This window comes from Parasteatoda tepidariorum, chromosome 3, assembly GCF_043381705.1.
Source record: "Parasteatoda tepidariorum isolate YZ-2023 chromosome 3, CAS_Ptep_4.0, whole genome shotgun sequence".
NCBI lineage: Eukaryota > Metazoa > Arthropoda > Arachnida > Araneae > Theridiidae > Parasteatoda > Parasteatoda tepidariorum.
The window spans coordinates 45,070,562-45,087,477 of NC_092206.1; the positions used below are offsets into that span (position 1 = coordinate 45,070,562).

The window sequence follows — 16,916 nt, forward strand, 5'->3', positions numbered from 1 at the left end:
TCTACGTCATCTGGATAATAATCAACAATATTACGTACACTTTCCAGATCTATGTTTTCCATATTTTTGTCTTGCAAATCCATTAAAAATTTGAATTTCTTGCTATACATCTCATAGACTTGGCTCCTTTTGTTTAAATCCATAATCAGCTTATCCAACGCAACGTTTAGCGTGTCTCTTTTAAATTTTTCTGCGCCGTATACTGAGAATTTATCTGTAGACTTATCTGAAAATTTTGGAGTAATGCGTCTCTTGTTTATGTCATTGTAGTCTATTCCCACACTAGTACTTAATTTTTTAGCTTTCTCTTCGTATTCCTTTAGCTTCTGATCTGATTGGTGCCTTATGTTGTTCACGAAGTCTTTTAATGATACAATTAACTTGTTGCCTTCACAAATAACTTGTTGCCTTCACGTGTCAACCACACTAACATTGATTTCTTATGTTCATTAGAATTTTCATGATTTTCTAAACAAGTTCCTATGTGTTTCCAATCAGAAAATCCGGTTGTGTATTGAGAAGGGATTTTAGAAAAAAGTTTGCAAGTCAAACAAAAAACAGTACCAACCCTGGTTGAATAACATAACCAAGATCTTTCCAGTGATTGACCATTTTTCATTTTCTTAATGAAATACCTATTTGAAAATGTTCTGTTTTGTTCTTTGTATTTCTTTATTGAAGCTGAATATATATTTTTCGGATCTTTATTTTGAAAGTCAGTCATTTCATGTGAGAGTATGTCATTAATAAAATCATTATTTAGCAATTCTGACCACAAGCCCACGTCAACATATTTCTCAAACTTAATATTCTCTAAATTTCTTTCCGCCTCGGTATTACCGTCCTCTTGATGCAGGGCCGTCTAAATAGCATGCAGGGCCCCCTGGCAAAGAAATGTTTTGGTCCCTTATCTTATAACATGTCATACTACTTAAAATCGAACTAAAAAATTTGAACAAATTTAAATACAGTTTGATTTAAATGTATTTAAATTTGTTTTTAGTAGACCCCCCCCCCAAAAAAAAAACTGAATTCACATAGAAATTTCATTGGAAGGTAGAAAAATAGATTTCGGTTTGCCTTTTTAAGTTTCCCGGTGATAAACTATTCAAATTATTGTTGTTTGCAAGATAATCAATCACTATTTGTAGAAAGAAAAGCAAAATACACATTTTATACAATATAATATATTTATTTTAAAAAAAATATATAAGGTAATTTTGTTTAGTCTTAGTTCCTTTTTAAACCAATTTATAAAAAGTGAGATTCTTTAGGGCCCCCTGAGTGCCTGGGGGCCCTCGGGCACTACCCGGGTGTGTCCATGCGTAAAGACGGTACTGTCTTGCTGAACACCAATTTAGTTTTCAGTGGGATCAGAGGGTTTCTGGTAGTCAAGACAGTTATTATTAAACTAAACAAGTTAGTCACTTTTACGACGAGAACAGAAGTGCGGGAAAAAACAAAATTGCGACGGGCGTTAAGCGGCGCTGCGGGAAGTCCCTCATAATAGACGCGAAAAAATACACTGACCAAAAACAAGCGACGGGTAATTCCCCGTTCCGTTCGAAAGACGCTCACATGATGGGTTGATTGATCTCAGGGTTGCTAACCTTATAATATCTTTTTTTTTAATATTAAATATTTTTTTTAATTCAAAATATCACCTATTGATTTCAATGGGGACTGGGGCCCTTTGTATCCACGGGGCCCTGGGCTGCAGCCCAAAAAGCCCTTAAGTAGATCCGCTCCTGCATGCATTCCTGATTAGCATGGACGGATCGTGAATTTGTGGGGCCCTGGGCTGAAACTACATAGGGGCCCTAATAGCCATTTTGTCAACAAAAAAAACTGTTTTCTGTAGTGATGTAGATAAGCATATAGAAAAAAATAGGACAGTAAAATAATTTTATGTATTTATTTTTATTTGTGTATACAAACAGCAACTGTACAACATTATTGCAAAAGAAATTGACAGGTTATGTGTAGTTATGTTGTATAAATTATAAAGCAGCCTTTCTGCATTTTCGTGCTGCAAATTCCTTTATTTGCTCATCACATTGTAAGTCCTTCGTTAAATCAGAATTTATGGAAAGAGTTGATAAATGATTTAGTCGATGGTTTGACATTGTTGTCCTATATTTGTTTTCTATATATGACATCCTGGAGAAAGAGCGCTCCGCTTCACAGCTAGTGATTGGCAAAGTTAAAAAAATCTTTAAGATAGTATAGCAATTTGGAAAACATCAAAGTTTCTTTTCTTAAATTAGCATAAAAATTTCACTGCAAGAGGTGTAAGACTGGCTTAGGCTGAAGTAAATAAGATTTTAACTGATTGCACTCATTCATTAAATGCTCGTCTACGTGTTCTAGATAATAATAAAAAATATTACGTACACGATCTATGTTTTCCATATTTTCTTCTTGCAAATCCATTAAAAATTTGAATTTCTTGCTATACATCTCATAGACTTGGCTCCTTTTATTTAAATCCATAATCAGCTTATCCAACACAACGTTTAGAGTGTCTCTTTTAAATTTTTCTGCGCCGTATACTGAGAATTTATTTGTAGACTTATCCGGAAATTTTGGAGTAATGCGTCTCTTGTTTATGCCATTGTTGTCAATTCCCACACTAGTACTTAATTTTTTAGCTTTCTCTTCGTATTCCTTTAGCTTCTGATCTGATTGGTGCCTTATGTTGTTCACGAAATCTTTTAATGACACAATTAACTTGTCACCTTCACAAATATCACAATTATATCAAATATCTACATATATATATCCAGGGCTCTGTATTTTTCTATTAACTAAATTAAATCTCCCCAAAATTTCTTCCCAAAAAAATAATCAAAATTGCAGTATCGAGTTTCGCCATTTTATTGAATAAATTTCGTACCTCTTTCCGAAAATCAACTTTCTCATCCTCATTTTCGCTGAAACTTTCGAAAATTTTCATAATGTCATCATAATTATTTTTCAAAGCTTTGACAGCATCATAGTGACAAGACCATCTAGTCTGTCTTAAACTTTTTAACGTAAATTTGAGTTTTGTTTCACGATTTAATAGTTCCCACCTATGGGTCGAAGTAGAAAAGAAAAAGTATATTTTTTGCACTACTCCAAAAAAGTTCACAATTTTGGTTGCAACCTTAACAGATTCTTCACCAACTTAAGGGAATGAGCAGCACATGGCACACAATCCGCGGATTTATTTCTTTGTTTTAGTAGTGCTTGTACACCATTGTAGTGACTCGCCATATTAGCAGTGTTGTCATAAGATTGTCCCCTACAATTATCCAGTAGTAGTCCATTTGTTTCTAAAACGTCTTGTAGAATATTAAATAAATGTAAGCCAGTATGACTACAAATTTTAATGAAGGATACACATCTTTCATACACTTTTCCCCGAAAATAGTATCGTAATACAATAGCAAGTTGATCATTGTGAGATAGATCTGGAGTAGAATCCACCACAATTGAATAATACTTTGTGTCGTCGTTATTTATTTGAGTTATAATTTGTTTAATTATCTGTTGGCCCATAAACTCAATTATTTCCTCATATACTGTTTTTGATAAGTACGATATTATCGATTTTGGTCTCAGCTCTCGTTGTTCAATGTGTTTACGAATGAATGGATCGAACTCTGCCAATAGCTCCAGAGCACCCATAAAATTACCATTATGTGGAGAACCAAATACTTCCTCGGAACCTCTAAATGCTAAGTCCCTTATACTTAAAATTTGACCACTGCAATAACCTGTTTTAGGACATAGTGATAATATTCTGTTTCTTTTCTTAATTGTTTCTGAAGCTGCTTGTCTAAAACAGATCTATTTTCTTTTCGTGTCAACCACACTAACATTGGTTTCTTATGTTCATTAGAATCTTCATGATTTTTTAAACAAGTTAGTAAACTAAACAAGTTTGTCACTTTGACGACGAGAGCAGAAGTGCGGAAAAAAAATTACGTAGGCGTTAAGCGGCTCGGCGGAAAGTCCCCCGTAATAGACACGAAAAAATACACTGGCCAAAAACAAGCGATGGGGAATTTCCCGTTCCGTTCGATAGACGCGCACATGCTTGGGTTGATTGATCTCGGGGTTGCCAACCTTATAAGAGTTTTTTTTAATATTAGATATTTTTTTTAAATTCAAAATATCACCTATTGTTTTCAGTGGGGACTGGGGTCCTTTGTATCCACGGGGCCCTGAGCTGCAGCCCAAAAAGCACTTAGGTAGATCCGCCCCTGCTGATTAGCATGTATTATAGAAAGTAAGGAAGTACGTAAGTTTTCGTCTTGATTTTTTAACTGATTAAAGAATGTTAAGTTTGGAAACAATGCGAAATTCAAAACTTCATTATATGTAGCTCATGAAGTATGAGTCATAGCAATTAAAAAATTTTTTTATGGATAATCAAAATTTAAAAAGTATTATGAAAGGGCAAAACATTGCTGTAGTACATCCCCATATATCTGAGCCCATGATCTTTAAACATGGGATTGGTATTCTTCCCAGATGGCGTATTTGAGCGTTGTGATCGCGACGAAACAGACTTGACAGGATAATCAGATTTGCAGATTTATACAATTTCAATATACGAAAAAATGATATTTTAAATACTTTTTTATTTAATTTCGGATTAAAAATATCGGATTTCGAAGGATTGAGGATGCCCCACTTTGTCTATCTGAACTAGGGTAATCGAGAGTCTAGCTATACATCTGGCAATCTTTAACAATCTTTATAATAAGTTTTTGAAGACTTTAAAAATAAAGAGTGGTATTTTTTTTTTCTTTTTTATTATAACTTGTTCAAAATTAAGTAAATAATTGTAAAGCGGGTTCACCTCAGCTAGATCATTGACTACTAAGCCACCGCTTGGAGTAGACATCTGCAAACCAGAAACTTCACTGATTTTCGATATGGCAACATTACTGTTTGTCGTTATTATTCAAAAGTTGAGCGCGGGTGAGTTATGAATTCTCTTACTTAAAGCTCAAAGAAGGTTGTTTCTTCGATTTGTTTACTTACAAAAATGCTTTAAATGAATTAAAATCAAGTTCCTAACTTTTACCGTTTAGCTCGTTTATTGATTGATCAAGAGTATTGAAGCTTAATGTTTGTGTCAAATATTCGAACCGAGTTTTACGATGTCTTATCTACAATTTCGAACCGAATATTATTGTTGGTGGGATATGACGTGGACGCTCTCTGTGCGTGCAAAATATTGCAATATCTGTTCCAATGTGATAATGTATTATATACTTTGATTCCAGTTTACAGTAAAACATCTCTTGTCGAATCTTTTAAAAAACATAAAGAGAAGTTGAAGTTTGCTGTGTTGATCAATTGTGGCAGTACTATTGATCTTGTCGAAGTGCTTGAACCAGAAGACGATGTAGTGTTTTTTATTTGTGACAGTCAACGACCTATAAATGTTTACAACATCTACAGTGAAACCCAAATTCGCTTGGTTATGAAACCAGAGGATTGTGAAAACATACCTGCTTACACTGACATCTTCAGAGATGAAGATTCAGCTGATGAAGATGAGGAAATGGGCAGGCCAACTGAAGAAACCATAATGAGACGTCGCGATAAAAGGTTGTGGGAAGAAAACCGTAACAAAATCATGTTTGAGTATAGTCAAATAAGTTATTTTGGCGAATCTTCGTCTTGCATCATGTTTGATTTAGCTTGGAAAATGTCTAGAGATAACAATGATCTCTTGTGGTGGTCCATTATTGGCTTTACAGAACAATTTGTAATGAACAAGGTGGAATCCGATAAATATATTATGAATGCATCTTTAATGCAAAATCATGTTACACGCCTGAATCGTGCTGATGTTGGAACCTTTAACTCCGTTAGCTGCATGAAGATTTCCTTTGACAAGGAATTAAATTTGTCTCTGTACAGGCATTGGTCAATCTATGATAGTATGCTTAATTCTAAGTATACGGCATGTAAGTTTAAGTTGTGGAGTGGTAAGGGCAAGCAAAATATGCGAGAATTTCTTGCATCGATAGGATTGCCCTTGTCGCAATGCAGGCAAAAGTTTTTGTCCATGGACATGGAAATCAGGAACAATGTGTGTTCTTGGATGGAAGCCAATTGTGATAAATATAGGCTCGATCAGATGGTCTTCGGTTCTTTTAACTCGCAGTTTGGCTTCAAAGGAAAATTCAGTGCTACCGATGTTGTTCTTGCCATCAGTGCTCTTTTGGAGTCTACGGAGAAAGAAAAAACTGCTGCTGATAAATTTCAGGATGCTTCTGATGCATTGAGAAAAGGGGAGGTAAATGCCATTAAAAGAGGCATTGAATTAGCTAAATTGAGACTGGAGGCTATATTTAAACAAGTTCAGAACTTTATCGCCTTAAAACATGTTAGACCTGCTGGGCCGTTTTTGCATGCAACTGTACCAACTTCAACACATGATTTCAAATACTTTTGTTATCCTTCTTGTCTAACGATGTTAGGTAATTTTTTGTTAGAAGCACATGTCTGTTCGCGCCGGAGCAACCGTGCCGGTTCTCTACCATTAATTCTATTTGCTCCCGATGAACAGGAATATGATCAGTGCATAGTTGTTGGTATCCCTCCGCTTTCAGAGAGATCACCTAGAAATTTCTTTGGCAAGGCGTTTGAGCAAGCAGCTGAACAAGCACGAATTTTTATCAATCAAGATTTGTTTTACACTTCTATTGTGTATATAAAGAGGAATGATCAGGCTAAATTTTTGGATGCTTTGTTTTTATTGTTGAGTTAGTTATAAAGTGTTTTGATAGTCTATATATTTTGAACATTAATTGTTCCACGTATTTATTCACTTATTTCTTTTGCCAATACAATGCTAGAGTAGAGTGTGAATGTTTAGAATGTCTGAATTTTATTATAGTTTTAATTTATTTGAAATTTTTGAACTTTTTTACATGAACTTTCTATGTTTAAATTTCGACTGTTTGTTCTGGTGGGTGTGTTAGTGATGTTTATTGTAATTTTTTTTATGTTCTGTGTATAGTTATAAATTTTGGAAATTTTTTTTCTTTTAAATCAAAATTGAGTATATTCTTTTGCCTCAAAATTTCATTTTGATTTTCTACAGGGTTGGGTTTTTGACGTCAAAAAGTGGTTTTTGACATGACAAGGGTATAATACTGGTTTAAACCGTCAAAAACCCGTCAAAAATGTCAAAAACTAAAGTTTGCCAANCCCTGATTTTCTATTAAAGAAAGTTTTTTTATTAATACTTTAAGCACTACAATGTTGTATGAACTTAATAAGTTTTTCAGTAGTCATTTTTCAAATCATTTTACAGATTTTATTTGGCATGCTTTTTGATTTTACGCATGTTTTTATCTGTACATATGTTAGCAAAAAAAAAAAATATTTTTTTTCTTCTTAACAAACTAATTAAATTAATTTTATAAAATTTAATTTTTTTATTTCTTATTCTGTTTACTTTAAGTTTAGTTTTAAGGTATTTTAGAATATGGTATAGTATGTTTTAAAAATACAGTATACTTTTAGAATACCTACTACTTTCATGTGTATTTGTCGATAGTATCTTAGAAAATTAACTTCCTATTCTCAAAATATTCTTTGAAAGTAATGTATCCAATTTTGTTAAATGTGAAAGTTTTTAAAGTTAGAAGCAATGAAATATATAGATCTTGTCCTATGATTGTTTTGTTTCTTTTGCTTTTTAATGAAAGCGACATACTTTTTTTTAAAGTTAAAAAAATAAATGGCCATTTAAATACTTGAACAGTGAAGTTACCTTCTTGTATATCAATGAGTTTGCTATCTGGTTAACTAGGTTATTAACATATAACAGTTGATTTAATTATTTTTCCTATTTAGAGTTTAAATTTCCTAAATAAAGCATTTATTTTAAACTTATAAGGATTTAAACTTTAAAGATCTCTCTTAAAATGATTGTTTTCATTATTTAATATGTCATNCTGGATCTTTCATTATTTTCAACATCAGCCCCATTATCTAGCCTCCTTATTTACCTGTATTGTTCAGAAACTTTTCGAACAGAACACAACCACGGAACCCCTTTCAGAATACATTTCTCTGCAACCACGTATTTACCGCAGGTAAGGTTTCTTCATGTAAGACGATAAAATTTTTTATGCACTTATGTAAGATGGACAAATACCTTGTAATGGCAAAATCTTCTATGATGATGCACCAAAAATATTCAAAGCTTTAAAAAATAGAAGACGTTGAAAATGTATTTTAATTAAAGAAATGATTTTTTTTCCAAGAGTTTTGTGTTTTTTTAGTTTTTAGAAATCTCACCCTGTTTTTGAGAAAGGGTGAGAAATTCTCACCCATTTTTTTTCTATGATGAAAACACTGCTATTTAGAGCTTAAATTTCCTAAATAAAGCATTTATTTTAAACTTATAAGGATTTAAACTTTAAAGATCTCTCTTAAAATGATTGTTTTCATTATTTAATATGTCATTAAAGATAATTTTTTTAACAAATGTTTAAAGACCTTTAGAAATAAATCTTTCATTTATTGTGGTATAAAATTTCTATTATTACGTTGGTAATTTTATTAGTATTTTGCGATTAAAAAGAGAAAAAAAATATTCATTGAAATTGTGTCTATAAATCAATCAAGCTTTCATATTGTAATTTTTTTTACAGATATGCATATCAAAACTTTACTTATATTATAGTCCTATTTATGTGCAAAAATAAAATGGTGAAACATCAAAGTCTAATTTTGAATTTTAAATCATTACATACCACCATTTGATTTTTTCCGCTAGTTCACGGATTTTCCCAAACATCAAGACCAATGATTCCCAGACTTAAGCTAATAAATTATTTATATTCGGACAAATTTTTCTCAGTTCTGCTAATCTAAAATATAAATTTTGTTACTTGTTAACGAGACATTTATTCTGTCCTTACCAGCATCCTTTGTTTTCCTACTTAACTTCTCATTCACATGCAAAACTCCTTTTTTACGCAGATTTGTTAAAGGAAATTGCAACTTCGGAAAAACTTCATGAACAAGAGGCTGGAAAAAAAATTTCATGATAACTTAGGCTAAAATAAAGGAGCTTCTCAGGCTAACACAAATGTAAAAAATTGTTAATCCAAAAAGTAATTCCGAAGTATCAAGCATTTAAAAGATCTTTTGCTAGAAAAAAATTCTGTTTTTTCTCCTTTTTTTAAAACTTATATTTTAAGGAATAACAATTTTGTTGCAAATTTTGATTTGTTAGAGAAAAATTATTTAATCAATGTGATATATTTGCCCCTTTTTTATTTGGCCACAATTAAATCAAATTAATGTTTAATATTACATGGAAATTTGAAATCAAGCATTTCAATAATCACTTTTTGTCCTCGATAGCATCGTAAATCCCAATTTTTTTTTTGTTGCCATATAATGAAATTGATTTTCTCTGTTTTTAAAATTTCCTTATTATTACAGCACACAGAATTTTAATTTCACATTTGAGTAATTACTTTTGATGCACTAGATTTGATTAAAATCCATGTGAGTTCCGATTTGTTTCCTTTGCTTGTAGTTACTGCTGTTGATTTCCGCATTTTTTATTTATTTTTAAATCCTGATATTTTTATGATTTGGGAAATTCAAATTGTACAACTGAGTGTTCACTAATTGACAAATAATTCCATAGTTTTTTCAATCAATTTTTCGTCAGTAATCAATAATAATTTTCACCTATTTTTGAAATTTTGCTATTTTTAATACAATATTATTTTTTTCAACATGTGAATCTCAAAATGTGTGTTTAATTAACCCCATTTTAACGTACATTTTATTAATCCCTTTTATGTTTTTTATTTTCTGATTGGTCTCTTATTTTGTAATTATGTTTTCTTTTTAAATATATTTTTGACATATTAATGAAAACCGTTTTTTTTATTTTTTTTTATTTGAAAGCAAATTTATCTTTTCTATAATTTCAGTTTTTTAACAATTAATATTAAGTTCCACTTAATTTTATTTTTATATATTTTTGTGAATAGTGTTAAAATAGATTTATATTTCAGAGCTCCTTTCGCTATCTCGTGACATATTGTCAGACTTCGATAAAATAAAATGAAATTCCATGAACACGAATTCTTAATAAAAAAGCTTGCGGCAAGCAATTGATTAACTAGTTTCAAACTTTTCATCGCCACCTCATTTTTGCATAATTTGCTTGAAACTCACAGATTTGTTTAAAAATATTTAAATTTTTATATAATTATATTGAATTATACTACAAGAGTGAGTTTGGTTAAAAACCAAAAATGTTGTGTGCAAAAACACTTATTTTAAGTTATTGAAAAAATGCCTTAATTTGAACAAGAAAGAAGTGTATGTTGGGAGTATTTGTCCACAAAATGTTATGAACGTTTCAAAAAAAAATATTGAAGCAAGATTTTATTTAAATTGTGTAAAATGAATCTTAATGTATGATCTTTAAATCACACGAATACAAATCTCGATATTTTAATTTTAAGATTGTTTGAAAACGAATCTTGATATTTGATTTTAAAATCGCCTAATTACGAATGTCGATGTTTGCATGAATTCCAATCTTGAGGTTTTGTTTTAAAATCTCGTGAATATGAATTCCAATGTATAATTTTTAAGTCACTTGAACACGAAATATAAGTGACTTTTAAGTTGCGTTAAAACAAAACATGATATTTGATATAAAATCGCAAAATGCTATGTGTGATCTTAAATTGCAACGTGTAATTCAAAGTTATGTAAATTTAATTTTTAAATTGTGCTTGCATGGGTAGGAAAAAACGAATCTTTTTTTGGAGGGGCGGGGATTCGAAAAAGTGTTTTTTAAAATCTTTTTATTAAATTGAAAAAAAGTCGAAAAAACTCGTCCTTGATATGAAATTATTAAACTATGCATATAAAAAACAGTAAATATTAATCTGAGTTTTATATTTTAATATATTAAGTAATGTATAATAAATTATATCCTTTATATAAATTAATCTTTCTATTGAGTTCAATAAATTTTACATCATAGTTAATTGTTCAGTAATAGTATGGGGACCTTTTACGGTATCCTGTAATGAATAAGTGCATTTTCATACTAAACTGGAAAATGAACTTAGGGTACAGAGGGCTTCAAAACAATTATTTTGTAATTGCATGCCTTTGAAAAAGTAGTGGTTGAAATGGGAATAATTGAAAATAGACCTTACACATAGTGAATAAGAGGATTGTTTGTTACTTTCAATAATTAAACAAAATAACGTATGGAATAAATTACAATTTTATATCTAATTATTTAATACTTTCTATATCAAAATAAGGGTTTTTGACAGTATTTCTTAAAACAAGAAGATAGTTTCATGTCAAAATAATTCAAGAATGTAATTGATTGATCACTTGTAATTTTATATGTAAGTTTATTTGTAAATACTTCATATTTATAATAGCTAATGATTATCCTTACACCTAAATTTTGGGGTTTTGTCTAAAAAGGGTTTTTCGACATGAAGGTTAAAACCATGTCAACCTTGACATAAATATTTTGTAATTTAAGGCTTTTATTAGGGTATTTAAATAGATTACTATTTGTATTACATGGTGCATAGCTTTTTTAAAAAGTGTTTAAAGGTGCTTATTTTCATTTTTTAAAAGCGCTTAAGGGTGCTATTGTAATTGGGTGTTTTTAAAAAGTGCTTATTTTCTCTATTTGAAAATGAGATAGTTTTCTTTGCCATGTCAATTTTTGCCACGTATTATGCAAATGCTTGCTTTTCATATTGTTCTATTCAACATTTTCACAATTCATTCAATCATAATCTATTTCAGCTTCCCATCGGTCCACAGCGTAGGAAAGCGCCAATCATTTAACATGTTTGATAAAATACTTGCGAGTTCGCACATGCGTCTGCTGAGCTGCGTGCGATGAGATTTTTGCCCTCTCTTGTATAACTGCTGCATTTTGCAAGATATTCTTAATTTCAGGCTTCATTTTCCACTGTGTGATATCGAACCAAAGAATCTCGTCATCTTTTTATAATGGCAAATATAATCAAGAAAAGAGTTCTTTGTCAGAAACTGGTTATTTTACCATGATCATGTAAAATCTTTGAAAATTATTTTGCATATTGTTAATGTATATAGTGCTTACAAATATTTTTTGAGTGCTTAAAAAGTAATTAAAAGATGCTGATTTTTTATTGAAAGATTTGGCTATGCACCCTGTATTACTCAATTGAAAAATATTTGCTCTGAAAGTAACCATCATCTTTTGTTTTTTAATGATACTTTAATTGTTTTAAATTATTAAGAGTAAATAATAAAATAAATTATTCTTAATTATAATTTTAAATGATAACGAGTTAAAAAGTGAATATTTAAATTTCAACGATTTTCCTTCCCTAACATTGGGAAGAGAGCATAACTTGTCCAACTTTTGCAAGTAGTATTTTTGTGCTAAATCAAAAAAAAAAAGTTCGATGAAATACCATCAATATTAAAAAAAAAAATTTGACCATTGACATCCTATTAGGCTTTGATTTGCATCTATACTATTTTGATATCTTTTTTCGGTTGATTTCTATCACTATCTAGGAGTGCAAAATATATCTGATTGTGCGAGTGGATTTTGTTGAAAATCCAAACACCCTTGGGTAAATTTTTGGTTTAGTTAAAAAAAACTGTTCTCAAAATTTTTTATTTTAAAAAAATTTCCACTTTTCAGAACTCTCCCTTGTAAAAAAAAATTCAATATGTTTATTTATGGGTGAGACTTAAATTTTAGTTTTATAAAGCAGTATAATTTTAGTTTTATAACATACATACTATCATTTTCATTTTTTTTTATTTCTATTATTTTTAATACACATGCTAGTTAATTCAAAAATTGTAAAGTAAGTAAAATTTTTTCTCTGTTGAAGAAAATTTTTTTAACAATCTATAGACTTTATTTTCAAAAAATATTTTGAAACAGTTATTGTTACTTCGGATAGGTGCTATAATTTTGGGGGGAAATTTAAAAAAAAATACTGTTCTGGGGAAATATTAGGCTAATAATTTTTTGCGTTTTTTACTGCTTTTAGATCATCATAAATGTTTAATCAAAAACAGTAACCTGTTGCCCCAACTACTACAGTTTAGGTGCAACATTTTCAATCTAACTTACTTTTCAGTAATTGTATTAAATCTATAGGTATGGTTGTTTTTAAACAGGTGGTGTCATCCCATTCTTTTTTATTTAACATTTAAATTTCTACTTAATTTATTGGGAAGTATTTTTTTAACAAGTTATTGTGGAAAAAAATTCAACAGGGAAAGTCATAATTTTTTTTAAATAAAATTATTGAGCATGCTATTTTATTTATTTGAGAGTGGATATTTATAATTCAACCGTCCTTTTATGCTCTAAGCATTAAAAACAATATCCCATCCACATGTTATCGAAAAGCTCTAGGCTGCTATTGAGAGATAAATAATGCATTTTCGAAGCATAAGATTTAAAAACATTTATTTCCATTCAATTACTGTGAAATGTTGGTAATTTAAGGAAAAGCAGTCTTCTTTACAGGGTGCGTAGCGTTTGTAAAAAGTACTTAAAGGTGCTTTTTTCAGCTGGCGTTTTTAAAAAGTGCTTTTTTTTTCGAAAAATTTTTTCTCTCCCTTCAGTGATATCTGGTGGATCCTATGCATTTCACGAAAACTGGGGAGTTTGCTACGTAATCATTCATGCGGACTTCATGTCGTATCCACGTTATGACTTGTGCATGCGCGCACACTTTAAACCGAAACCAGAGTGCTCCAATTCGGATAGAGAATATCAGATCCTTATGAAATGTTTTTCTTTTTAATTTATTTTAATTTTGTTCTTGTTTATTTTATTTTACTTCTAACACTTTTTTTGACGTAGGAGGTAAGGGTACTTTTGTTCTGAGTTCAGGGTCAAGTTGAATTCACTNAAAATCTCGTCATCTTTTTATAATGGCAAATATAATCAAGAAACGAGTTCTTTGTCAGAAACTGGTTATTTTATCATGATCATGTAAAATCTTTGAAAATTATTTTGCATATTGTTAATGTATATAGTGCTTAAAAATATTTTTTGAGTGCTTAAAAAGTACTTAAAAGATGCTGATTTTTTGTTGAAAGATTTGGCTATGCATCCTGTATTACTCAATTGAAAATATTTGCTCTAAAAGTAACCATAATCTTTTGATTTTTAATGATACTTTAATTGTTATAAATTATTAGGAATAAATAATGAAATAAATTATTCTTAATTATTATTTTAAATGATAAAGAGTTAAAAAGTGAATATCTAAATTTCAACAATTTTGCTTCCCTAACATTGAGAAGAGAGCATAACGTGCCCAAATTTTGCAAGTAATATTTTTGTGCTAAATCAAAAAAGTTTGATGAAATACCATCAATATTAAACATTTTTTTATGACCATTGGCATCTTATTATGCTTTGATTTGCATCTATACTATTTTTATATTTTTTTTCGTTTGATTGCTATCACTATCCAGGATTGCAAATTATATCTGATTGTGCGAGTGAATTTTGTTGAAAATTCAGACACCCATGGGTAAATTTTTAGTTTTTAGTTAAAATAAAATTGTTTTCAAAATTTCTTACTTTAAAGAAATTTGCCGCTTTTCAGGACTTTTCCTTGAAAAAAAAAATTATGTCAGTTTGTTTATTTATGGATGGAACTTTAATTTTAGTTTTATAAAGTACTATAATTTTAGTTTTATAACAACGTACATACTACTATTTCATTTTATTTTGATTTCTATTATTTTTAAAACACGCATACTAGTTTATTCAAAAATTGTAAAGTCAAGTGAATTTTGTTTTTTGTTGAAGAAAAAGTTTTAACAATGTATAGACTTTGCTTTCAAAAATATTTTGAAATAGTTATTGTTACTTCGAATAGGTGCTGTAATTGTGGGGGAAATTTCAAAAAACGAAATCTTTGTTCTGGGGAAATATTAGGCTAATAATTTTCTGCGCCTTTTTACTGCTTTTAGATTATCGTAAATGTTTAATCCCAAACTGTCGCCTATTGCCCATTACTACAGCTTAGGTGCAACATTTTTAAAATGACTTGATTTCCAGTAATTGTATTAAATCTAAAAGTGTAGTTGTTATTAAATAGGTAATGCCATCCCATTCTTTTTTATTTAACATTTAAATTTCTACTTAATTTATTAGGAAGTATTTTTTAACAAGTTATTGTGGAAAAAAATTCATCGTGGAAAGTGATAATTTTTTTAAATAAAATTATTGAGCATGCTATTTTATTTATTTGAGAGTGGATATTTATAATTCAACCATCCTTTTATGCTCTAAGCATTAAAAACAATATCCGTTTCACATGTTATCGAAAAGCTCTAGGCTGCTATTGAGAGATAAATAGTGTATTTTCAAAGCATAAGATTTAAAAAAATTTATTTCCATTCAATTACTGTGAAATGTTGATAATTTAAGGAAAAGCAGTCTTTAGATGCCATGCCTAAAATCAACACAGTTGATCAAAATAACTTTTCCATTTTGAGGTTAAAATCCAATATGATGAGGTAAATTGGCTAATGATAGTCATCACTGGCAATTATTTACTTGATGTGATGAAGTATGCTATTTGTTTTATATGTACTTTTTAATGTCCTTAAAAACTTTTTTTTTGTTTATATTCAATTTTTTTTCCTTTTATTGTTTTTCACACTAAAATATATCTTCCAGACAATATTGTATATGAATTATCGATTTTTTTTTAAAAATTTTGCTGTGTTACTTCAGAGGCAAAGTAATTATTATAAATATATATAGTCCATTGTGTTTTCCCGTATGTATCGTATTGTATTAACTGTCTCGTGGTCCCATCACAAATGCTATTCTTATAATGTTAATAATACCTTGATTGTTTTTTAAACTAACTCTCGCATATGTCGTTAAAAAATTTTGGCGTTTTAAAAAAATATTGAATTTGAGCCATGATGGCTCAGGGGATAGAGCGTTCGCCTTCCAATGAGGCGAACCGGGTTCGAATCCCAACAATGACTTGTTGATACGAATCCACATCCGGTTTGCACCAACCATAGTGCAGAGGTGAAATATCCTCAGTGGTAGACGGATCATGGGTTAGAGTCCCTTTGCCGTCAGACTAACTGTGGGAGGTTCTTGTGGTCTTCCTCTGCATGTACGCAAATGCGGGTTAGTTCCATCAAAAAATTCTACATGAAAGCAAATTTTCCCCAATACTTGATCCAGGAGTTCCCTTGTCTTCTGGATTGGGTTCAAAATTACAAGGCTACGGAGTGGAACATTAGTTGTCGTAAACCCAAAAATGGTCGGCTGTTCAACGACGGTTATAAAATATATCATTTAATTTGTTTTAAGAAGAGAAGCAGTTACTCTTTGAGTTAATGGTGAAGAAAATGTGGATTTGTTACTGTTAACTTAAAACACCTCAAACAGGTTTAATATTTGTGCATCTGTTGATAAAAATGTTGAAACTTGTGGTGTTGTCGGTTCAAGAAGTGGTTGTAGAAAATGAAGTGCAAAAAGATACCGATGGAGGCTGAACATTTTGAATGCGGACATTTGCGGAAGGTCTCTAAGCCTTTGAAACAATGAGGAACTTTTACACCCACACGAAGATTCGAAAACTGATCATCTATCTGTAATAAAAGGCGAAAAATTATTGTATGCGTTTATTTCTAATATAAGCCGAAATTTCCAAATCTTTAAATTAATAATCATTTACTCATCCTTTTTCATTATAAATATTTTTGCATAAAGTACATAATTTTTTTAATTAAAATTTCTTATACATATTTATTTTCTTATTACTTCTAAATTTACTAATTTTCACGCATTTTCAAGTCATTATTTGTTATTTTAA

The 16,916-nt window shown here is 30.1% G+C and overlaps 2 protein-coding genes across 2 annotated transcripts in view; both read left to right on the top strand.

The window, feature by feature from the left end:
* Nucleotides 1-16,916, top strand: part of LOC107439547 (acetylcholine receptor subunit alpha-like 1) — a 205,349-nt gene that overhangs the window by 113,494 nt on the left and 74,939 nt on the right. The window lies entirely within an intron of this gene.
* Nucleotides 4,920-6,850, top strand: LOC107439546 (cell division cycle protein 45). Its single transcript, XM_016052180.3, has one exon. The coding sequence runs from the start codon at nt 5,123-5,125 to the stop codon at nt 6,776-6,778; it is 1,656 nt and encodes a 551-aa protein (XP_015907666.2). The 5' UTR covers nt 4,920-5,122; the 3' UTR covers nt 6,779-6,850.

Bases quoted from the DNA above. Each gene is read 5' to 3' on its own strand.
- LOC107439546 (XM_016052180.3), top strand. From the start codon at position 5,123: ATGTTTGTGTCAAATATTCGAACCGAGTTTTACGATGTCTTATCTACA.